At 45.8% G+C, this 25,467-nt stretch overlaps 1 protein-coding gene across 1 annotated transcript in view; it reads left to right on the top strand.

Annotated features, from left to right (window-relative positions):
* Positions 1–25,467, top strand: part of LOC147897539 (uncharacterized) — a 99,471-nt gene that overhangs the window by 13,534 nt on the left and 60,470 nt on the right. Inside the window, exon 2 of the mRNA XM_087380543.1 lies at positions 5,665–5,722. Within this exon, the coding sequence (XP_087236669.1) occupies positions 5,665–5,722 (58 nt within the window). The remainder of the gene's footprint in view (positions 1–5,664; positions 5,723–25,467) is intronic.

The following is a 25,467-nucleotide window of genomic DNA, read 5'->3' as shown; positions in this document are numbered from 1 at the left end:
ATCCACTAACCCACCCTAAGGTGTCAAGCCCCTTTTTCCTCATATCGGGGTTCACATGTGAGGCCTTGACCCTTATTTTTGACAATCATTCCATGGATGCATGCTTGTTTTGAAGCCAGCATGGAGCAATAACAACCAAACCTGAAAACATAGAGTTTGCATAATGTTTTAAATGCTGGCCCAAGCTACGGGCATTTGTTTCCCCAAAACTGGGACGGCCATTGGCTTTTGGCTTTATCTTTCTATCAATGTTCATCTCATGTTGCCACGCCTTTAGAAGGTCTAAAATTAATCATGTAGAGGATGAAACCTTGTGAAGTTTTCGTCCAAGTTGCGGCTTGCTGGTATTGCGATAATTCTTTCCATCTTAAAGGGCGTGTTGCCCTATCAGCTAGAGTTAGATGTGTTGGAGAGGTCACCGCCCCATCTGTAAGCCCCCATATGAGGAGAGCATGGGGGGGGTGAACCTAAGCACAAAAGCGTGGCACTCAGGTGTTAGTGAAGGGACTGGCAGAGGCAGCTCAAGGCGTCTTCATGGCAGGATGCAGTCACGGAAGAAGCGACCTGGTTGGCAAGGGTTGCAGGCAGGATCTCAACCTGCAGCAAGCCCTGAACAAGGCGCATTGACAGCAGCAGGAACAGCAGTACTTTGGGGCCTGGAAACAAACCTGGCAGGCCAGCACAGCAGGCTGGAACAGGCCTCACATGGAGGCAGACAGTGGCGCAGGGTCATGCAGCAAAGAGGGGGATCAGAGGCTAGACTGGACCCTATATTTATAGGGCATCTGCCCTTGAAAGGTGGGCCAAGGGCCCTTGTAATGTGTGCCCCAAAAGGGCAGCCCACAGTCCCATAAATAGGGAGCTGTGGGTCGGTTTTGGTCGGCCAGGGGCAGGTGGCTGAACCGACCAGCAGTCGGCCCTTTCTAGGGCTGCTGGGTCGGTTGGCTGGCCAGGCCCTTGAGGGCTATATAAGGAGGCCATTCAGGCCTCATTTCACATCATCTGGAGCAGCAATTCCACCAGCAGAAGGAGCAGCAGCAGGGCTATCTTTGGGCCTACAGTCAGGAGGAGAAAGAAGTACCTTGTGCTGCAGACTTAGCTAACAGGAGGCTGCCCACCTAGGCTGGTTTCCAGACAGCAAGGTGGAGAGGATCATTCTAGACAGAAAGTTTACTTACGCTCGAGGTGGAGCACGCGGACTCTAGTCTAGAGATAGCCAGCAGATAGGAGAAGGACTTTGTGGTAAGATCAGAGGACCACACCATTGGTGGGACTCTGGATCTGTCTCTTTTGTATTGTGTCCATAGTTGTGGACGGAAATATATTATTTGGTGGTTTCTCTATCTAGTTTGGTTCATTGTCTATTGATGAGTCTGCACACCTATTGAATGCACATAAGTAAAGAAGTTTGTGATTCCACACCCACACCGCACACTGTGTGAGCTCCTGGGCATTATTTCCGCTGCGTGTACCCTCTGTTGGGTCTTTTTCTAACATGGTATCAGAGCCCAAGTAGGAGGCTCACAGGTGTGGGAGCTTGAAGGCAGGGACCTTGCTGAAGGACACCTTGATTCAGAAGCTCTAGGGAATCGACTTCCACAATTGGAGGATTGTGCCCTTGCGAGAAGGAGGGTGACTCAGGTTCAGTCAGGTGCGTTCAGAGTTTTGGTTTACTGAAATTGAGTTTGGTTGACTTTGCTGAGTGGTATATACAGCAGAGATGTCGACAGCCTCTTCAGCCCCTGCTATCCCTTTCTCCTCCTCCAGTTTTCTCTCTTTCACTATCCCTAACTTTGGAGAGTCTGGGAACCTGGACGGGACTAATTACCCGATCTGGAAAGTGAAGATCCGGAGTCATTTAGTGGCTCGGAAGTTGTGGAAGCTGACCACGGGAGAGGAGTCGAAGCCGGAAGACATGGTGGACAGTAAAGGGAAGGTACTCATGGCAGTAGACAGAGAGGAGCTTGAAGCTTGGGAAGAAAGAGATGCCCATGCCCTGGCAATAATCATAGGGACTACGGCAGACTCTGTTCTTCCACATATCCAGCTGGCCGAGACGTCAGTAGAGGCGTGGGCCACACTGAAGGATTTGTACGAGACAGACAATACCTCCCAGATCGTGCTTCTTCAGCATCAACTCTACAACCTTGATATGGAAGAAGGCGATACGGTACATAGCCATTTGATGAAGGTCAAGGTGCGGGATCAGCTGGCAGCAATTGGTCAGAAGACGGACTCATGTCATCTAGCCTTGATGGTACTGAGGAGATTGCCTCGGAGTTTCAAGAGCTTTGTTACGGCTGTGACAGCAGGACAGCGGACCAAACCTCTGACATTTGAGGAGTTGTGTCCATTACCGCTACAGGAGGAAGCTCGGGAGAAGCTCTACAACGAGGACAAAGACGACAAGGCGATGCTGGTGAAGGATTCCGCAGGTAAGGGAAAGGGCAAGCCTAACAGTGGCAAGTCCAATAAAGATGACTCTGACGACGAGGGGACTTCGAAGAGGAAGCACAAGAAGAAGTGTTTCTATTGTGATACGCCCGGACATTTTGCAAAGGACTGCAGAAAGAAAAAGGCGGATCTGAAAAACAAACAAGAGTCTGACCCAGATTCAGAGGGAAAGGCCAAAGCTAATGTGGTAATCGAAGAATTGTTCCTGGTGACATCACCGAGTGTTACCGAGGTCAGGTATGTTGATCCCGAAATCACAGTAAGGATGTCTGACATAGAGAGTTGGGTCGACGAGGAGTCAGATGCCTTTGTGAAGGTGAAGGACAGTATGGAGTGCTTGGTACCTTCCAGGTGTGTAGCTGTTGACACTGACACGAGGGTGGATTCCATGGAAAGCCCTAGGGTCTCATGGTCAGATGGATGCTGGACTTCAGAAGGGGACAGTACATGATTACACAGGATCTTGGCGGGTGCCTCATTGAGGTACAGGGTTTGCTTTCAGAGCGAACATTCAGGCAGTACAACAGTCTGGTATGGATTTGATATTCTGCATTTGAGTCTTTATAGCATGCTGTGGGGAGATTCTGCTCTTCATTTGTCTCAGGTGATAAAAGATTGGAAGGAATTGGCCTTCTTCGAAGGCAGAAGGGGAAGTATTGGTGCTTCTTCAAATCTCGGACGCAGATTGCTAGATGGTGATGAACAAAGAGTACTGAAGCCAGAAGAGTACCTGCTTGAGAACTCAGCGAGAGTTCATGGTCCAGGTTATCTGGAAATATTCATTGGTTGCAGACCTTGCCAAAGGAAGGACGGGTTGAAACAGACCCTCAGAGCATGGTGCCTGGAAGACTCCAGGTTGTTCACTCATTATGAGGGGGACGACTGGAAGATCGTGACGGCTGGGTTGCTCAAGTTCAGAGGCGGGAATGCGACTGAAGGAGGTGGTACCAGGAGGTGCTACCAGAGATGGACCTGTGTACCAGGATAGTGTGCGGAAGCGGAACCGGACCTGGTGGAGCAGGAGTCACTGGATGAAAAGCCAGGAAAAGATTTTGACACCGAAAGGTTCCAGAGGACTACGACCAGGGAGTTACTGGAGCATCTTCATCGACATGTTGGCATTGGGCTGAGATGTGTCGGTGAGAGGGGGTGTTGGAGAGGTCACCGCCCCATCTGTAAGCCCCCATATGAGGAGAGCATGGGGGGGGTGAACCTAAGCACAAAAGCGTGGCACCCAGGTGCTAGTGAAGGGACTGGCAGAGGCAGCTCAAGGCGTCTTCATGGCAGGATAGTCACGGAAGAAGCGACCTGGTTGGCAAGGGTTGCAGGCAGGATCTCGACCTGCAGCAAGCCCTGAACAAGGCGCATTGACAGCAGACAGTGGCGCAGGGTCACGCAGCAAAGAGGGGGATCAGAGGCTAGACTGGACCCTATATTTATAGGGCATCTGCCCTTGAAAGGTGGGCCAAGGGCCCTTGTAATGTGTGCCCCAAAAGGGCAGCCCACAGTCCCATAAATAGGGAGCTGTGGGTCGGTTTTGGTCGGCCAGGGGCAGGTGGCTGAACCGACCAGCAGTCGGCCCTTTCTAGGGCTGCTGGGTCGGTTGGCTGGCCAGGCCCTTGAGGGCTATATAAGGAGGCCATTCAGGCCTCATTTCACATCATCTGGAGCAGCAATTCCACCAGCAGAAGGAGCAGCAGCAGGGTTATCTTTGGGCCTACAGTCAGGAGGAGAAAGAAGTACCTTGTGCTGCAGACTTAGCTAACAGGAGGCTGCCCACCTAGGCTGGTTTCCAGACAGCAAGGTGGAGAGGGTCATTCTAGACAGAAAGTTTACTTACGCTCGAGGTGGAGCACGCGGACTCTAGTCTAGAGATAGCCAGCAGATAGGAGGAGGACTTTGTGGTAAGATCAGAGGACCACACCATTGGTGGGACTCTGGATCTGTCTCTTTTGTATTGTGTTCATAGTTGTGGACGGAAATATATTATTTGGTGGTTTCTCTATCTAGTTTGGTTCATTGTCTATTGATGAGTCTGCACACCTATTGAATGCACATAAGTAAAGAAGTTTGTGATTCCACACCCACACCGCACACTGTGTGAGCTCCTGGGCATTATTTCCGCTGCGTGTACCCTCTGTTGGGTCTTTTTCTAACAAGATGCTCATTTGGGAGAGTCCAAAATGAAATCGTTTAGACTTCACAAGCAGTTGTAGCTTGAATGAAGAGATTTTGGACTATTTTTTGATTAGCCTTCTCCTTTAGTGCTAGCGTTCGTCACGGCTGAGTCTGCCCTTCACCTCCCGAGTGCCGACAAAAACTCAGTAGGAAGACTTTGTATAAATGGATGCTCAAGTATGTGTGGGTGTGTGGATTTGTATGTGTGAGAGCATATTTTTATACTATGGTCTACACCCACTGTTGGGTGTTGATGACGTTAGTGGGGATGTCATAGTAGCTAGTCCCTGCTATGTGTGATGGAGTTTATGGTTTTCAATCTCATGAGTAACTATCGTGAGATTGAAACTGCACTATGTTGTGTTTTTAGAGGATGAGTTTGGGAATGTTCCTGGATTCATCTAGGTATATGCAGAGGATGAACGTGGCATCTTGCGTGGATATATGCTTTTGGAAGCCTTTGGATGGACAATATATATCCTCTGTGGCATTTTTAGGGCAATACACATGTTCCTCCTGTAATGTAGGGCATTGGTGACATAACCTGAAAACATAGATTTGGGATTAGTTTTCGTGATAATAAGCATTATCTACTATTCTCGTAGGTGGTTGTTTAAGTATGGTCTATCTTCAATCTTCACCAATTAGAGGAATCTTATCTTTACAATTGTTTGATAAAGAAACAAGAAGAGAGTACATTAGCCTTGAACTACTCTTCTTAAGAGAGAGAAAGTTAACATGCGTAAACATTCACATGTCTTAGGAAATTTTACAGTTTTCAGACAAGAAAGAGGAAGATTGTGGATAAGCATACCTATTGGTTTTACATGTTCAATTGTACGTTTATGTCTCGTAGGCCTTGTATGGTTCTTATGCGTGCACCTGTTGCCGACCCCTCCCATGCCCCTCCCTCCTTCCCTGTCTCTCTCTTTCTCTCTGTGTGTTGGATTTGTCTGTCTGTCTACATGCAGCTGTTGTATTTTTCACCTTCGCAACCTGCTTTTATTTTATTTTATTTTTTCATTTTTGTAGGTTGGACTTCCTCTGTCATGTTGGGAGACACGCGGCTCACGTGGTTATGCTGCTAAAGGTGCTTATTCCTCATGAGTGATCACTTTTGTGGGGTTGAAAAATGATAATCCTCTATGTGTAGCTGCAGGTTTTCATGTTTTGTTTGCTGATTGTTGAGAAGTAAGTTTTTTGAAGTGCATCTCTCTTGCTGCTTTCGGAGTTTGGCATTTTCAAGATGGATCTGTGTTCTTTGAGAATCATTTAATGTAGATTTGAACTTTATATTATAGTGTTTAAATTCTATTTAGGGGTAACAACATTTCTTGATAAAGATACCTTTCGATTATATTTAGGAGGAACAAGATTTCTCGGTAAATATGCCTTTTGATAAATTTTTTGGGTGAAAAGATACCTTTGTTTCTTTTGCATATTGTTTATCTTGACTTCAAATGCACACGTGGGGATGGAGTTCTTTAGCCCTACACTCTTCACGCTTGCTGCTGAGGTGCATGGGTAATGAAGGGATACTGGCAATGCCTTCTAGCACATTTTCAGGATATTGAAGAGCTGAGTCCCTGCTTTCAACACACCTTGGATGCAATAAACCTTGGTGTGACCCAGGTTGACCTTCATGTCTTGGCTCTCATAAAAAGCTTGCAGAGCTGTGAATGCATATATTGATCCGCTACTGTGTTGGGGATCAGCACTACATCATCAACATATATACCGGATAGGTGCAATAGCCAATCCTAGGTCGTCCTGTGTGTCCACAAAAGCCAAGCAGGGGAGAGGGGGCACCTCAATGGTGCTGCTCACCTTTTTTGACATTCCCTATGTGGTGTGCACTTTGCTTGCAACCCTCTCATAAAGCAATGACTGCCCATATAATGCCGGGTGCCATGTCCAAAGCTCTGAGTTGTGCGCGGAGGGCGAGCTCGTGGTACAGAGTAGAAGGCCTTTGGAAGTGGACAAAGCAGCAATGCATGCTCTGTTTTCGGTGTCGGGCCTGCTCTATGAGGGGTGAAGATGTGATCCTGTGTGGATCAACCTCGTCTAAAACTTGCTTGCCCAATCGCTTGCATCGTCGCGCTCTTGGCGTGCTCACTAATGTGTATTTAAAGAGCTGACCTATAAGCCTTGGCCATTTGGTGGCAACCATGATGGTCTGGACGTTAACTGCATCCGTGAGATCCCCTCACTTGTGAATGGGTATGATGGGCTTGGATGTCAAACAGGTCAGAAAGCCTTTGCAGAAAGCTTCATTAAATAGCTTCTCTAGGATTGGAACAAGGATTTTCCACCCGTGGGTTAGTTCAGCTTAGATGGCCTCCTAATCCCTATTGCTTCTTGATAGCCTTTTTTAAGGGAGCTGTGGTGAAGAGCGTGGAGGTGATAAGAATGTCATCTAAGATGGCAAGGGTTGGTTAGGAACTTTATATAAGGTGTGCCCATGCAAGGACCAAGGTCCTTGATTGGACATGATGGTCTTCTTTTATTATTGCCGTACCAGACACTTAAGGGCTCTTGTTCACGGCGGGCAAGAAATTTTTCATGACATTAAACGTCGTTACTCTTTTCGGTCTATTCTTGGTCAGGGTATCCTTGTTTGGTTTCGAAGTCTAGCGGTGTGCAAGTGCTTTGCACTCGTGATCACACCAACTATTCTGAGGTACAAACCCTTCGGGTGGTGTTCGTGTGTTCTTGATTGTGTTTGTGACCGAAGAGCCAATGTGTGTCCTCTGACTTGTGGTTGATCCCTCCCAGCTGAATATTTGGCAATGCTAAGGTATACTCTTGAAGTCCGAAAAATATGCTTGTGTCTCTAGTCTTCGAATTGTACTCCCAAATGAGTAAGACCTCGCCTGCTACTTGTATTTTGGATGTCTCATCTAGTACCTCGTCCTGAGGCTGTTTTGGTGGAGGAAAGTAGCATGCTGTGAGATACACATCTGTGGTGTGGGGTCTTCTGAGTTGGATCCGCATATATCAGGCATGTCTATCTGTGCAAGCAATTGTGACCTGGTCTTGAGTTTGAATTTACACATATCAATCATGCTCATTTGTGCGAGTAACTATGACTTGAGTCTATAGATGGGATGTTAGAGAATAGAGGTCAACTCCCCACCTGTGAGCCCGCACATGCACCAGTAGCATAGGGTGGACTTAGAAGGAAGCCACATGGGCAGATGGGAAAGCTGCCACAACGGCAGATCTGATAGAGAAGAGCGAGTTGCCATATTTGAAGGATCGTCGAAGGTTGTTGGCAGGACCAAAGTGGGTGGCCGAAGAGCCCCTGTGTAGGTCTGTGGCCACTCAAAGGTGTGTAGGCTAATGTGTGTGTGTGTCTTTATCTTATGTTTCTCTCAGATTTGCTCATAAGCTTGGCAGAAGAGAAGTATGTGCTATAAGTTCAGCAGATGAGAATTGTGTGGTGCTCATTCTCTCAATCTCCTGGTGGGTAAAATTGCATTGCATTTGTGTCCTCTTGTGGCTCATTCTCCCATCTAGTTTCCAGCTAGAGTTCATAAGAGCTCATTCTTAGTTTGCATTTTAGTCGTCTCTTGAAGAGAGAGATGTTCTCATTAAGATACTCATCTCCCATTAAGAGCATTTGATTAATTTCTCTTTTGTAGAAGGCCATCTTCTCCTTTGGTTCTTGCCATATTTTGTCCAAGATTTTGTGTGTTACCAGCTCTCTTGATGGCAATGCCTTTATTTGGGAGATCCGATGCATCTATCAGCCATCTGTTCTCGAATCGATGGACATGGCTGTCCATGTACTCCTCTGCTCAAAGGGCCCAAAGCAGCAGCCCATCTATTCTGTTTCTGGCTTATACCAGCCCTTGTGTTTGGTTGCCTCCATTGCCTTGCGAGGGAGTTTATCAATGTCGTTTTTTGCCACTCGAGCGAGTTATCGAATGCGTTGGCATATAGCTTCGTCTTCCAATGATAGCATGCCTATCATTGCTAGTAGAATAGGGAAGGGGTTTTGAACTTTGGGGACACCAATTCTTCTATTATAAATCTCTATTAGTCCTAAAGCTCAAGCCTAGCACCCATGGAGGATCATTGTGTGCACTAGGTGTAGCATATAGAGATTTTCTTCTCTCTCAATTCTAGATGTGTGGCTTTTTGCATTTACTTTGGAGGCTAAAAAGTGTTTTAATTCTCCCTAGGATTCTTCTTTCCACATGTGTTCCTTTTGTAGTTATCTGTGAACTCTAGACCACCCAAGTATTTGCATGGCTGTACCACTTCTAAGTCCTTCCCCTTAAATGTGAATGTGAGTTGCTTGATGATCATAATTTTGGCCTTGGCAATATTCACTTGCTTATTGGCAAATCTACTGAACTTCTGCAAGCCGTCAGTCCCACATCATATAGTCTTGGCTGAGTTCGGAGAATCCCCGCTACAGCTTGACGTAACATTCTAGATTATCACGTATCTTTAGTGAGACATTATGACGGCAGGCCGATGTAGGCTACCATGGCTGGCCTATCTTCATCCATGGGCTTGGCAGTTGAGGGTAATTAGAGGTGTTGGTATGCACGTCCACGGAGATGGTTTGAGAGTTTGGGGCTCCACATATATAGATTACCCTGCTTTCAATATAGCATTAAGGTCCCCTCTGTCTTGCTCATATCACGAGGTGAGCCAGGTTATCTAGGAGGACCTATTACAGCGCACACATTAGGACCTGGTTGGCACCCAACGAGTACAAGATCACTGCTTGTGGATGTTAGAGGAGGGCTTCTTTGACCCACAATGGTAATGTGTGATCTCACTTGTGGTGCAGAGCCCTGGAAGCTCATCCTGCAACAAGGAATACTCCTCACACTAGGTGATAGTGGCAACAGTCACATTGCTGGATCTTTTTTGATGATCCCTCTCACGGGGAAGGGCTTATAACTGATGCGGAGCCTACTTTGTTTTTGGCAGAGACTGGTCGGAGGACTCAGTTGGGCTCGACCTCGGTGCTAGGAGGGGTTTGAGTGGCAACCCCTTATCTGGCATCTGGAGATTTGGGATCAAGATGGTCTCATGGAAGGACATCGGGATCAAATCGGTGGGTCGGCTCAGCGGGATAGTAGTCCTGTGAGCTCCTTTGGGACTTGGAGTGGCTCTAGGAGGGCCGGCCCTTGCGAGAGGTTTAGTGGGACCTAGGGGAGTGGTTTGGCCGTCTAGAGTAGGCCACACAGATCAAGTGGATGAGGTGGCCTCCTCCTACACGACACGGATAGGATGACGGCTCTAGATGCCTACAGGCCTTATAGAAACGTTTTCGCCTTTCGGCGGTCGCTCTAGAATTTGAGGTCCCTCGCTCCCATATGGCTCGTAGGGTGTAGACGATATCCTACGAGATGGCGATCAGAGTGGCCATAGGTGAACACAATGCTCTCCAATCATTAGGCCGCAATGTGCAACCCATATGTTTCACGCCATGATGCTGGCTACTGTCTCCCACACTCCATCCTCTGGGAAAGAGAGAGGTCGCCTTGTGTAACTCAATCCGACGGATGCTCTGTCCACGTATCTTGTAGGCTAGGGAGCCTCATCGATGTCCCCCTTTGTCAACTAGGCTACCATGCCCCAAGTGAAATCCCATTGTATACTCGCCATTTGAGCCACAATCTATAGGGATCCCACTTAGCACTAGGGCAACTCGATAAGCAATGTGGGATCATCTCCAGAATTCTGTCCGGACAGTAGTGGCATCCACCATCAACCTGCATTTGCTTCAGCCATGGACCTATGGGTAAACCCCCGTGTGCGACCAGCCAGAAGAAGTAAGAAATCTTTTGTGGCCCTCAGGCTGGACCATAAGCGCGTCTAGAATCTAGATTTGACCTCCTAGGACACCTGCTTGTTGGAAGGTCACATCCCCATTTGTAAGCCCCCATATGAGGAGAGCATGGGGGGGTGGACCTCGGTCTTGAGAGACTGACACATGGGCATGGTTTTGACTGCCATATGGGCAGGAATCAAAGAGAGGAGAGAAATGTACCTAGATGGATTAGCATGGCTGCAACAGAAAGCGCTTGTAGAAGGATCAGATGGCGGGGACAACAAGCCTTAGATCTGGCTTGGCAGGAGGCAGATTTGGAGCAGCAGCATGGCGTGGTAATCCAGGAGCATAAGTGCCTTGATGGTGATACACTTGGCAGAGAGTATGGGCAGGTTCATGGCCTGCAACAGGACCTGCAAGGTGGCGCAACAGATGGCGGGAAAGCTGTGCAGCAAAGTCGGCCAGGTGGAGGGCAGGTAGGGATTGTCATAGCCAGCCTACCAGGTTGGCTACAATGTAGGATTGGATAGAAGAGAGAGAGAGTGCAAGTAGCAAAAGTCGTAATAGAACAGCCGTCACGTCAAAATCTTAGATAGTCAAAAACATACAAGTACAAAGTACTTCTACCTAGACCTAGGACTAAGTATCCTAGGTGTCACATAGGACTAAGTGTCCTATGTGGCCTAAAAGGCACTAACACTATAAGTGCCTACACTTATGATGCCTACAAGGCACATACCATGGCCTATAGGGCATCACTAGAACCACCAGAAGATGGCCTACAAACCCCCCTCCATGGGATGGGCTGAAGTACTCTGGAAACGTCTGAGAATACGTGGTAGTTTCTGGTCATGGTGGCACATGTTCATCCAAAAGGATATAGCCACCTATGAATGTACAAGGAATGTGAGATCATGTAACAAACGGAACCAAGTGTAAAGCCTGTCGGAAGACTTCGAACTTGGGACGAGGAAGTGCCTTTGTAAACATATCTGCGATGTTGTCCTCTGTGGGAACATAGGACAACTCTATGTCTCCTGCTGGCAACCGCTCCCGAACATAATGATAGTGAACTTCAATATGCTTGGTACGTGCATGAAACACTGGGTTACGCGCAATGGCCAAAGCACTCTGGCTGTCAGTGTAGACAATAGTGGAGGATGTCTAGCAAATACCAAGATCTGTAAGTAATTGTCGAAGCCAAACACACTCTATTGTAGCGGTGAAAGCTGCCCTGTACTCAGCCTCACAGCTAGTTGTGGCAACTGTTGGTTGCTTCCTACTGAGCCAAGAGATACATGAATTGCCAAGCAAAAAACAATTGCCAGTATGTGACACTCTGGTGTCGGAACATCTTGCCCAGTCACTATCCATGTAAGCATGCATGGTAAGTGAACCCTGATCACCATAGAAGAGGGCTAAATCCTGAGTGCCTCTGAGATATATGAAGACTCTCTTCACTGCCTGCCAATGCTGTGAACTGGGCATGTGCATGAATCTGCTGAGTTGAGATAGTGCATATTGCAAGTCAGGTCTGGTGTGACAAAAATAAATAAGGCATCCAACAGCCTGTTGATAAAGAGTGATATCACATGGTGGACTCCCATCATGAGCTGAGAATTTGAAGCCAGGGTCCACTGGAGTAGAGATTGGCTTGCAATCCTCAAACTGAAAACGATCGAGGAGCTGTCCAATGTACTTGGACTGAGACATCATGATACCCCCCTCAACATGAGCAAACTGAATGCCCAAATAATAATGGAGCCGTCGCATGTCTGACATGTCAAAAATCTGCTGCAAATCAGCCTTGAAAGCTGCAATTTGCTGAGTATCTGGGCCCGTGATGAGCATATCATCCACATATAAAATCAGCACTAAAAAATCAGATCCACTCCCACAGACATAAAGAGTGGGTTCTGTGGGACTATTCTGAAAACCAAGGGATAGTAAGTGTGTATGAATTTTGGCATACCATGCCCTGGGTGCCTGCTTCAAACCATAAAGGGCTTTTCTAAGTTGGCATACCTTATTTTCAGAATTAACAACCTCAAAGCCAGGAGGTTGTGTGACATAGACTTCTTCTTGCAGATCCCCATGAAGAAAAACGGTCTTGATGTCAAGTTGGTGCACTTGCCAATGATGATGGGCTGCAATGGCAATGACACATCGAATGGTAGTAATCCTGGATGTGGGAGCAAATGTCTCCTCAAAGTCAATGCCTTGTTGTTGGGCATACCCTTTTGCAACAAGACGGGCTTGGTGTTGATCTGTGCTGCCATCAGATTTCCTTTTTAATTTGTAGACCCACCGCGTTCCAATGGCATGCTTGCCGGGAGGGAGATCTACTAATTCCCATGTGTCATTTTTGGCAATAGATTGTAACTCAGCTTTCATTGCATCCATCCACTCTTTGCTGTCAAATCCATCTTTATGGCACAAAGGCTCTTCATTGCAAGCTGTAGCAAGGAGTGCAAACTCAAGAAAGTGACCATGCTGTCTATTCCTTGATCTTGTCCGGGCAGAAAAAGGCTGATCTTGTTTGCTGTCCCTCAATGTATCAAGAAGCCATCTGGGAACTTGCTTTTGCTGTCTATTGACAGCTCTTTCTTCAATGACTGCATCATGAGTAGTGGGATCATTTTGTGCTGGAATAGAAACCTGCAAATCAGCATGAGGTTGTGGCTGATTATTGCTTAGTGGAGGGCCTGCAGGAGGCTCATGTTGCTGCTCAAAATCCCTTCTGATGATGGCAGAGGTAACCAAGATTCAAAGGCATCAAACATGTCAACATCTGAGTTTGCTTTGCAGTCCACAAGAGGAGAAGCTGAATGTTCAGCAAAGATCACATCTATACTGACAATAATCTTCCCAGTATTTGGTTGATATAACCGATACCCTATGCTCTCCTGGTTGTAACCAATAAATATGCATTTGATTGCCTTGTCATCAAGCTTATGTCTCAGCTGAGATGGTACATGAACATATGCAAGAGACCCAAAAACTCTCATTTGTGAGAGTGAAGGCTTCCTGCCTTTCCATGCTTCATAAGGTGTAATAGTCTTCAATGCCCGTGTAGGTGATCTATTCAGCACATAGTTGGCGCACATTACTGCATCAAGCCAAAATTTATTGGGCAAAGACTTGGCCTTGAGCATGCATCTGGCCATCTGACCTCTTTTTCCTTTCAGAAACATGATTCTGCTGAGGAGTGTAAGGAGTAGTGCATGAGTGAATAATGCCCCGTGAGGACAGAAATGCATCAAACTCCTTTGACATATACTCACCCCCCCTATCTGTGTTGAGGGTGACAAGCTTGCTTCCTGATTCATTCTCAACCATATTCAGCCATCTTTGAAAGCATAAGAAAACTTCAGATTTGGGCTTTAAAGGATATAGCCAGCAATATCTTGTGAAATCATCAATGAGAGTCATGAAATACTTATACCCCCCAATGGCATTTGTCCTCATTGGGTCACAAACATCACTGTGTACTAGCTGCACTTTCCTTTGTGAGAGTTTTGGACAATTCTTTTGAAAAGGAAATCGATGCATCTTACCCAAAAGACAACCCTCACACACATGTTTGGAAACTGTGTGAGTCTGAGGTACATCATTTGCCATCTGTTGTGAATGTAGCTTTGCAAGAGCTCTATAATTGAGATGGCCCATTCTCTCATGCCAAAGATGAGTATCAGCAAGTTGTGAATTTGCCCTCAAGGCTATCACTGCAAAAAAGCTGGTTGTCCCAAAAAATGACAGCAAATATCTGCAAATTTCAGACCCAAATCAAAGGGCAAATGCATATCTGACCCGAATGTGAGTGTGACAGGCAATGTTCACTGCAAAAACAGCAAATTTGGCAAAAGCCCCAAATTTATTGAGGGCAGATAGGCCAAAAAGAGGGCAAATGCAGAAAAGCCCCAAATTTTGCTGAAATTTTTGCCAATGTGACCCAATGTATGCAAATGTGACTCAATGTCCTACAAATGTAACTTAATATCCTGCAATCTGACCCAATGTACTGCAATCTAAACAAGAAATTGCAGACCAAATCCAAAACTCCAATATTTTTGTAAGAAATTGCAACCAAAGGAGGTGAAAAGAACTGAAAGCCCCAAATTTGCCAATGTCCTGCAAAAGCCCCAAATTGCACAAGAAGTTGACGGCTGATCTGCAGGTGAAACCGTACGGAGCAGATACGTGGCTGTCCAATGTATGGTACGTAAGTATGGTGGTTGTACGGTGTACGATGCAAGTACGCGGCATCACATGTATGGAATATGCGTGATGTACGGATCAGGTACGACGTACGACAGTACAGGTACGGAATAGTACTGACGATATACGCACAGTATTGAACTCAGGTACGAAAGTACTGAAGCAAGTACGTTCCCATGCGCAGGTACAGCGATGCACGTCTGCTCACGTACGGGCTGTACGGCGCAAGTACTGTATCCAGTACGGGACAGGTACCAGACCTTTCGTACGCCTGTTTGACTGTATGGAAGGGAATGCAGTTAGATCTGAGATCTATATGAGGTTGCGGAAGCTGGACGCCTGGATCTTGGACAGCAGCTGAAGAGCCTCGAACAGGCTGGAAATGTGACGACCAGCAGGGCAGCAGACTCCCAATGAGCAATGGAGGACTCGGGGGCTGAGGAGAGCTGGAAGACAAGAGCAATACCTGCTCTGATACCACTGTAGGATCGGATAGAAGAGAGAGAGAGTGCAGGTAGCAAAAGTCGTAATAGAACAGCCGTCACGTCAAAATCTTAGATAATCAAAAACATACAAGTACAAAGTACTTGTACCTAGACCTAGGACTAAGTGTCCTAGGTGTCACATAGGACTAAGTGTCCTATGTGGCCTAAAAGGCACTAACACTATAAGTGCCTACACTTATGCCTACAAGGCACATACCATGGCCTATAAGGCATCACTAGAACCACTAGAAGATGGCCTACATATAAGGCTGGACTAAGGGGGCTGGACCCTGTAATATATAGAGGGCATGTGTCACCACAATGTAAATATCCTAAGTCAAAGTACAGTTGACCATTTATTTGATCTTAATTAAAGAATGTTATATGTGTTAATTACGGTCAAAGAGTTATTTTAATGGTCAAAGGATTGACTACGGTCAAAGATACTTGACTCCAGTCAAGTAAACCTGACTACGGTCAGAGAATGTTGACTTTGGTCAACAAGACTTGGCATGCGCCAAGAGGGTTAACCCCGGTTAACCAAGATGTGCCAACTCCGGTTGGAGAGACTTGGCTATAATTAAAGCGCCTTGACCTTTGGTCGAAGCTCTTTAATTATAATCAAGAGTGTTGACCTCGGTCAACCAGAGAAAATATATATATATATTTATTTATATATATATTTGTTTAGATGTGCACATGTGTTCAGTGGGGACGCCCACCGTGACTAGGATTAGTCCACAGTGTGTTATTTGCATGCAAAGCGCTAACAATTAATGGGTACCATGGTGGTGCGCTTTAATTAATTGTTGCAGGTACTAGAAGGATTATTTTTCCTAAGCGAGATGGGAGCCTGACAAGCACCTAGGAAGCGGTTCGTGTGACCGAGAGCCTGGAAGACTCCAGAATGGCCCTATGTGGCTTGTAATAAGAGTTAGTCTAGATTGTAGACAAGTGGCATGTTGCCAATTTGAATGGGGTTTGAAGCCCTTGTAAAAAGAAGGATTTCTTTTCACGTGGAGGAGAGAGAGTTACGAGACAGCTTGAAGCTGAACTTTTGTAACAGTTTTTTTTAAAAAAGTAATAAAGACCTTCGGGGGGGTCCAGCCCGACAATTTGTCCTGGGCCCTAGTGTTTGTCCAGAGAGAGGGAGAGCTTTGGAGAAGGGAGAGCTGTGGACAGTTTTAAATTCAGTTTTAGAGCTTGGCTTCACAATTTAAGATTCAGTTCCGGTTGTATTGGTATCAGAGCGGAAGGTCTCATTTCCTTCCTAGGAAGTGACGATCCAAGTAGAGTTGAAGAGTGCAGGTCTGTGACGACGATGTGGCTATCGATAGCGCGAATAAGCTCTATTGCCACAGGTCCGTTCATGGCTGACGAAGGAGAATATGCCGGCGATAACTGATACGATAGACATCGTATGCAGACGAGGAGCAGACAATTGCGAATGCCAGGGCGAAGGGCCAGCAGGGAACATTGATGCTGTTACGCGGGCACACCTGGTCCTCACGCTTGAACGAATCGATTGTATTGGCGTTTGCGTGACGAACAGGGACGAGGTGGCTCCGTCCACTATTTTTTTTCCTTGCGCAGGGTGTCGACGCGACGCGCGATGATTTCCTGCACAGCCAAGGTTTGAAACCTTTGGCTGTTGCTGACGTGGCCAGGGTGCCACCTAGGCAGACACGTGGCATGCAAAAAGATGACGTGGCAGATCTGACACGTGGTGCTGACGCGAGGCTGACGTGGCAGCATGTGCAGACTGATGACGTGGCAGTACACGTGGCACACTGACGCGTGGCAGCCAGCCTGGCAGACCAGTGGTTAAGTTAACCCTGGTACAGTTAAACCCTGGTTGGTTGACCTGTGGTTAGTGAAACCCTGGTTAAGTCAACTGCAGTCAGTTAACTCTGGTTAGTTGAACCAGTGTCCAGTCAGTTCAACTCTGGTCCAGTTAATCTGGCCTAACCAGATCAGTTTGGTTGGTGTAACCAGAACCAGTTAGTCTGGTTAGACTAACTAACAGTCACTCCATCTGGTTACTGTTTTCACCAAAAAAAAAAAAAAAAAAAAAAAGAGACAGTTGCAGAGACAGTTTTGACTATCAATTTTCTCCTGCCTGTCAGGTTTTTACTGTCAGAAAAGTAGCAGAAAACCAGAGAAAAGCAGAGAAAACAGAGATTTGCAGAAAAAGGAGAATGCATGCCTTTGAGCAGTAAAAAGAGGGAAAAAACAGATGCCTTTTGAAGCCATCTGCAGCAGCCAGAACAGGGCAACATAGTTGATGATGCTTTGGCAACTGTGTGGGTACATGCCTTGAACTGACAGCCAGTACTGGCATAGATTGTGAATGCAAAACACCTCTTGTTGAGGTACCTTTTCTGTTGGAAAAGCAAAGGTAGTGTGCATCAGTTACTTGCACTGTGTGAGAAAATCTGCAGATCTCAGAATATGGATCAATCACCTATCCAGTGGGATTCTCAAGATAGGGATGTGCATCCAAGACAGAGGAATGTGCCACAAACTCAACAAGAATTTGAACAAATGGTACACACTCGTATACAAGAGCTGGAAAATCTTAAAAGGGATCCCAGGGCTCAGCATTTGTTTCCAGCAGAGGCTATGCCTAATCCAGTATATGACGTGCCAATGCCAGAGGCACACTCCCGTGTACAGTCTGAGAGAGAGAGATCTCATAGATCTCATAGGAGACGGTCCCATAGTAAAAAGAGATCGAGGCATCGTCACCGATCTCCTAGTCCATCACCGTCTACCTCGAGTTCGACTTCTGTGTCTTCTTCTTCCTTATCAGATAAACCATCCAGGAAAAGAAGGAAACACGAGAAGTCTGGGAAGAGAAAGTCTTCCAAAGCGACCAGGGAATTTAAAGAGGGAGGAAAATCTGTCAAGTTTATGACCTACAATGGACAGTATGGTCATACAGACAAAGCATTGCAGTTTATCAGACAGTTTGATGCTGCATTTGGTACAGAGAAATTTTCAGAATCCTCCAAATTAAGAATGGTCAGCTTACACTTAACAGCAACGGCTAGTGCATGGTGGAGTGCACTGACTACAGATGGGTCAGCCCCAAGAAAGTGGAAGGGCTTCAAGAAAGCCTTCTACCAGCAGTTCATGCCTAAACAGTTCAGAGACCATGTTCTTCAAGACTGGGACAGCTTGCACATGGATGCAGGAGATACAGTGGATGGGTACAACCAAAAGTTCTGGGATGCTTATTTGCAGGTTGCACCGTTCAAAAAGATCTCCAAAGGTACCCAGATGAGGAAGTACAGAGCAGGTCTCACTCCAAGAATTCAGGCAGTAGTGAATGCTTTGGGGGCAAAGAATATTCAAGATCTTATGCATTCAGCCTCAGTAGCGAGTCTTGTACCGCTACAAGATCCATCTACAGTGCCATCCTTGCATGCAGGACGTGCTGATAAAAAGAAATCTGATTTTCAAAAATCAGAAAAGAAAGAGTCCCCTAAGGCTGAAAAGAAAGGGTTTCAGTCTCAGAAGCCGAGGGGTACTCAGTTCTCAAAGACCTATAAAGGCAAATCTACTTTTACCCCTGAACAGATAGCGGAATTCCGTAGAGATGGGAAATGCTTCAGGTGCGGTAAAGAGGGGCATGTGGCTGCCCAGTGCCCAGAAAAGCCTTCATCATCGAAGGGAAAAGAGGCAGAGAAGCCACGAGGACCGCAAAAGCCAATGGCGGGGGGTATTCCTGATATACTGGGTCATGCTTTGAACCCAGAAGAACGAGAATTGCTGCTATCATGGGGCAAAGTTAGAGATCAACAAGCGCTGATTTTATTTGATCCAGGGGCTACTGATAATTTCATATCAGAGGATCTAGCCCTGAGGCTGGGAATAAAGACGGAAGAGCTAGGCAGGGCTTTGGATGCCGATCAAATGTTTTGTGGGAATCCTGTGCCAGTTACTCCCTTGATAGGGAAGCTCCGTCTTCATATCCAGAGTTATGTGGATCAGGAAGACTTCTTCATTTCTCCACTGAAACATTATGATGTAGTTTTGGGGATGCCTTGGTTTCACCGCAAGGCAGTGAAGTTGACTCTTCCTGAAAGAGTGCTGGAATTTGTACATAGGGGGAAAAATCAGCGTGTAATTGCCAGGAATAAAGGGGACACTATCCCCATTGTATCTGATGTTTCATGCGGTAAAGCAATAAAGTCTGCAATTTCTGCGTACATGGTTTTTGTAAAAGAAAAAGAGACTGATATGCATGCTGAAATGGATGATGCAGACAAAGATAGGTTTCAGTTTTTGGTAAACTTTAAAGATTGCTTTTCTGATGTTTTACCAGGGGAGTTACCCCCAGAGAGACCAGAAGATCATCAGATAGAGTTAATGCCTGGTAGTGAGCCACCAAACAGACCCCCTTACAGAGTCAGTGCGACTCAGAGAGAGGAGATTATGGCTCAAGTACAGGACTTGCTGTCCAAAGGCTTGATTCAGCCCAGCTCGTCTCCTTTTTGTTCCCCTGTACTGTTAGTACAGAAGAAAGATGGTTCATTCCGTATGTGCGTTGATTATCGCGCACTGAACAAAATGACCATCAAGAATAGATTCCCTATTCCGCGTATTGATGATGTCTTGGATCAATTAAATGGAGCTTCAGTTTTCAGCAGGATAGACTTAAAGAGTGGCTACCACCAAGTGAGGATACAGCCTCAGGATGTGCATAAGACAGCATTCCGCACAACATTCGGGTTGTATGAATACTTAGTGATGCCTTTTGGATTGACAAATGCTCCAGCCACATTTAACAGAATGATGGATCGCATCTTCCGGAAGTACAGGCATTTTACCGGTACCTTCTTTGATGATATCTTAGTTTTTTCTAAGACAGATGAAGACCACAGAGAACATCTTGCCATAGTGTTTCAAGAGCTGAGAAATCATCAGCTCTATGCAAACAGCAAGAAAAGTGAGTTCTTCTTGGAAGAAATCCATTATCTGGGGCATATAATATCCAAGAATGGGATACAAATGGATCCAGCGAAGATCCGTGCCATTCAAGAATGGCCAGAGCTGAAAACTGTGCATGAAGTTCGAAGCTTTTTAGGCTTGTGTTCTTACTACAGAAGATTTATCAGACATTTTGCTGATATCGCAGCTCCATTACATGACCTCACTAAGAAAAATGCAGCTTTCACATGGGGATTATCCCAGAAGAAAGCATTCAATACACTCAAGGAAAAGTTGACTACAGAGCCTATTCTGGTAGTTCCGGATCTGTATCAGTCTTTTGATGTGGATTGTGATGCTTGTGGAGAATGTGTTGGGGCTGCATTGCATCAGAATGGTCATGTAGTAGCCTATGAAAGCAGACGACTTCGGGATGCGGAAAGATATTTAGGAATCTATGAGAAAGAGTTATTGGCTGTAATTCATGCTATCCATACATGGAAACACTATCTTTTGGGTGCAGATTTTACTGTCAAAACAGATCACCAAAGTCTGAAATACTTTTTAACTCAGACCAAGCTTTCAGAGAAGCATATGAAATGGGCAAACATGCTGTCAATGTATCATTTTCAGATTGTCCATACTCCAGGGATTCGGAACAGAGTGGCAGATGCCTTGTCCCGAAGACCCCAGGTCAATAATGTAACTATTGCTTATCATCAGGACCTGGAAGGCATGAGAGAACAATATGCTCATGATTCTGATTTTGGTGAAATTTTACAGCAGATGCAAGAAGGGCAATCCACCAGTCATTATTCCCTGAAAGATGGGTATTTAATGAAAGATGATTGCCTATGCATCACCCAGGAGATGAGGAAAAAGATTTTGGGGGAATGCCATGCACCTCCCTATGCTGGACACAGAGGAATTACAGCAACAACTCTAGCTCTAGAGAGGTATTTCTTTTGGCCAGGAATGCGGAAAGATATACATCAGTTTGTTACTGAATGCCTTACGTGTCAGAAAATGAAGTATGATAGACAGAAGGCACCTGGCCTACTTATGCCTCTTCCCGTGCCTCAGGCACCATGGGAAAATATTACAATGGACTTTATTTTTGATTTGCCGAGATCAAAGTCAGGGAATGATGGGATTTGGACTATCATTGATAGATTCAGCAAGCAAGCTCATTTCATTCCGGTTCGCAAAACCATAAAGGCAGATCATATGGCTAAGTTGTTTATGGCACAGATCTTTAAACATCATGGTATGCCTAAGTCCATTGTTAGTGATCGAGATCCCAGAATGACCAGTCTATTCTGGAGAGCTTTATTTGATAACATGGGGACGAATCTGAATTTTTCTTCTTCTTTCCATCCCCAGACAGATGGTCAAAGTGAAGTAGCAAATTCTACCATTTTGGATATGCTGAAATGCTACGTGGGTGACCAAAGTTCAGACTGGGAAAAGTACCTACCGTTAGTAGAGTTTGCTTACAATAATACAGTACATAGCTCTACAGGGAAAGCCCCTTTTGAAGTCATATATGGGAAGGTGATTTTGCCACCTATATTGAGGACTAAAGATGAAATATTTGCAGCTGATCAGTTTGTGAGAGACCTCCAGACAGCTTACAGCCAAGTCCGGACAGCAATAGAAAGGTCTCAAGAGAAACATAAAAGGGCTGCAGATAAACATAGGAGACAGTTGGATCTCAAGGAAGGGGACTGGGTACTTTTAAAGTTTGAAAAAGCTAGGCTCCGCAAGTTTAAAGGCAAACAGAAAGTGTATGCAAAGTTATCTCCCAGATACTATGGCCCTTTCAGGGTTACAGAAAGAATAAATGAGGTTGCATACAGATTAGCATTGCCAGAGCATTGGAGGATTCACAATGCATTTCATGTGAGTCTTCTCAAGAAATTTCAAGGACCAGAGCCTACAGAACCAGTATCAGAGGATCCACCAGAAGTGGATGAGCTGGAGGAAGTCCTTCAGCCAGAGCAAATTGTGTACCATACTGTACGTAAAGGCCCTCAGGGTAAGGAATTTTACAGGTATCTTGTAAAATTCAAGAATTATACGGCATTAGATGCCAAGTGGATGGACGAAGACATGTTATCCGATCATCCACAGCTTTTGGATGTTTACAAGGAAGCTTTTCAGTTGAGGTCAACTGAATAGAAGCCGAGGGGATGTCACCACAATGTAAATATCCTAAGTCAAAGTACAGTTGACCATTTATTTGATCTTAATTAAAGAATGTTATATGTGTTAATTACGGTCAAAGAGTTATTTTAATGGTCAAAGGATTGACTACGGTCAAAGATACTTGACTCCAGTCAAGTAAACCTGACTACGGTCAGAGAATGTTGACTTTGGTCAACAAGACTTGGCATGCGCCAAGAGGGTTAACCCCGGTTAACCAAGATGTGCCAACTCCGGTTGGAGAGACTTGGCTATAATTAAAGCGCCTTGACCTTTGGTCGAAGCTCTTTAATTATAATCAAGAGTGTTGACCTCGGTCAACCAGAGAAAATATATATATATATTTATTTATATATATATTTGTTTAGATGTGCACATGTGTTCAGTGGGGACGCCCACCGTGACTAGGATTAGTCCACAGTGTGTTATTTGCATGCAAAGCGCTAACAATTAATGGGTACCATGGTGGTGCGCTTTAATTAATTGTTGCAGGTACTAGAAGGATTATTTTTCCTAAGCGAGATGGGAGCCTGACAAGCACCTAGGAAGCGGTTCGTGTGACCGAGAGCCTGGAAGACTCCAGAATGGCCCTATGTGGCTTGTAATAAGAGTTAGTCTAGATTGTAGACAAGTGGCATGTTGCCAATTTGAATGGGGTTTGAAGCCCTTGTAAAAAGAAGGATTTCTTTTCACGTGGAGGAGAGAGAGTTACGAGACAGCTTGAAGCTGAACTTTTGTAACAGTTTTTTTTAAAAAAGTAATAAAGACCTTCGGGGGGGTCCAGCCCGACAATTTGTCCTGGGCCCTAGTGTTTGTCCAGAGAGAGGGAGAGCTTTGGAGAAGGGAGAGCTGTGGACAGTTTTAAATTCAGTTTTAGAGCTTGGCTTCACAATTTAAGATTCAGTTCCGGTTGTAGCATGTGCCTAGTTTTGTGGGCCAAAGGGGCCCTTGTTTTGAGCCCCAAAAGGGGCCCATTTAATGGTGCAAAGGGGGGCAGGAGGACCGACCAGCAGGTCGGCCATTTTCGGCCTGTTGGGTCAGTAGCTTTGCCTGCCCTTGGTGCCTATATAAGGGGGCCATTCAGCCCTCACAATTCATCCAACAGTTTAACAAAAGCAGGAGCAGACAGGAGCAGCCAGAAGCCACTCCCTTGGGCCTCACACTGGGGGTGAAGGAGAGTTGAAGGTGTGCTGCAGACTGAGCTCCCTAGGGGCTGGACCTTGGGTGTCTTTTAGGGCAGCAAGGTGTTGTGATCTGGACGGAGAGTCTACATACGCTCGAGGTGGAGCACGCGGGCTCAAGTCTAGAGATATCCGGCAAGTAGTAGAAGTACCTTGGGGTAAGATCAAAGGACCACACTGGGACTTTGGATCTATCTCTTTTGTATTGTGTCCATAGCTTTGGACGGAAATATATTGTTTTGGTGGTTTCTATATCTGGCTGGATCATTGTCTATTGATGGGTACGCACAGCGGAAGACTGATAGAAGAGCCCAGGAGCTCACATAGTGTGTATGGGGTGTGGAATCACAAACTTCTTTACTCTGTGTTGGTCGATTTCTAACACTGTTGTATTGCCTCTCTCTCAGGAGTCCACACTGCGGCCTCCATTGGCTGGCTGCATAGTCCTCCTCCCTTGTTGTCAGCCCTTGTTCCAAAGATACCCTACGCAGTGAGGTGGGTTTTCTAGCAACAGGCTATTCTTCTTTCAGCCGATTTTTCTTTTGGTGTTTCCCATGGTCAGCACCCACGGGATAATTTTTGTTTGGTTGATTTTTTCAAGCATTGATAGAGAGTGCTTTTTTGCTGTTTAAAAAACAAAAACCTTGGTTTTTCCAAGGTTGACCTTTAGATCGTGTGTTTGGGAGAATCCAACTTAGCTGAAGAGGAGACTAAGACCACATTGTCTGCATAGAGGAGAATTGGGATCAAGGAACCTGGTGAGAGAGCAGCCTGCCCCTCATAGTGTCTTGATGAAGCTCTAAGCTCGTCTAATATAGGCCAAACAGAGTTGGTGATAGTGGACAACCTTGTTTGACCCTGATAGTGCTCTTGATCTCCTCCGTCCACCTTGAAGCCATCTGGAACCCTGCCTGAGACCCTCTCATAGAGTGTGCCCAAATGATCTCTTGATTGTATCCGAGATCCTGCAAGCGTCTGATAAGGCGAGCTTTTGGCACTGTGTCAAAATCCTTGTTGAAATCCACAAAGTAGCAATTAACCCTCTGTCTATGTGCTTTGGCCTCCTCAATGACACCTTTAAGTGTGCAGATGTGATCTAGAGGTGTCAAAAGCCTTGCAGAAATTCACAAATTAGCTTTGTGTGTGTGCTCTGGCCTCCTCAATGACACCTCTAATTGTGAGGATGTGATCTAGAGTCGCATGATCAGCTTGAAAGCCTGCTTGTGTGTTGAGCACTGGTTCATAGATCTTGGACATGACATGCCCAATCATAATGGTCTTCTAGTTTTCCAGGCTCATTGGATCCCTTGACTTGTGAATGGGATTGATGGTGTTAAGGGTCTAGGTGTGGGGGAAACTGCATGCAAACTTCTTCGTTGAAGAGCTTTGCTAAGATCGGGACCATAGTACTTAAGTCCATATGCAATGTATTTTGTACACAGTCCCTCGTGATCTCTGACTCGGCCATTAGGGAATTTCAAAGCTGCATGTTTGATGTCACCGGTGGTGAATAGTGTGCAAGAGGTTTGGACGGGCTAACTGTGAGAGGTTAGGTGTTGGCTGGTGGGGAATGTTGTACATTGTGCAAGAGGTGGGGCAGGGTAATTGTGAGAGGTACAGTGCTGGCTGGTGGGGAATGTCGTACAATGTGCATTTATAAGAGTGCCACAATGTGAGAGGCCAGGTGGTCGTCCATGAATTTGAAAAAGTATTTGGCATCATATGGATAGTATAGTCTTCACGAGCCCACACCTGTTGCTATGCAATATCTGCAGCATTACTGTGGCTCGTACTGAGCTATCTTTTGGAAAAGGGCACCGTACAGCTGTTTTAGAACACACCTCTCACATGATCATGGGTGTTTGGCATTCCCTCCACAATTTGGCGCTTAAGCAAGACAGACAAATGCCTGTAATTAATATGCCCATACTTGAAGAGATGGCAGTCCTTATGCATGCGAATTTGAAAATTTGGAAGGTGATAATTGCAAGCACGAGGATAGTGCAGGACATTG

Source organism: Dipteris shenzhenensis, chromosome 10, assembly GCF_047967505.1.
Source record: "Dipteris shenzhenensis isolate YYH24624 ecotype China chromosome 10, Dip_SZ_1.0, whole genome shotgun sequence".
Classification (NCBI taxonomy): Eukaryota; Viridiplantae; Streptophyta; class Polypodiopsida; order Gleicheniales; family Dipteridaceae; genus Dipteris; species Dipteris shenzhenensis.
The sequence above is the reverse complement of the archived record's forward strand: the minus strand, read 5'-3'. Positions and strand labels throughout refer to the sequence as shown.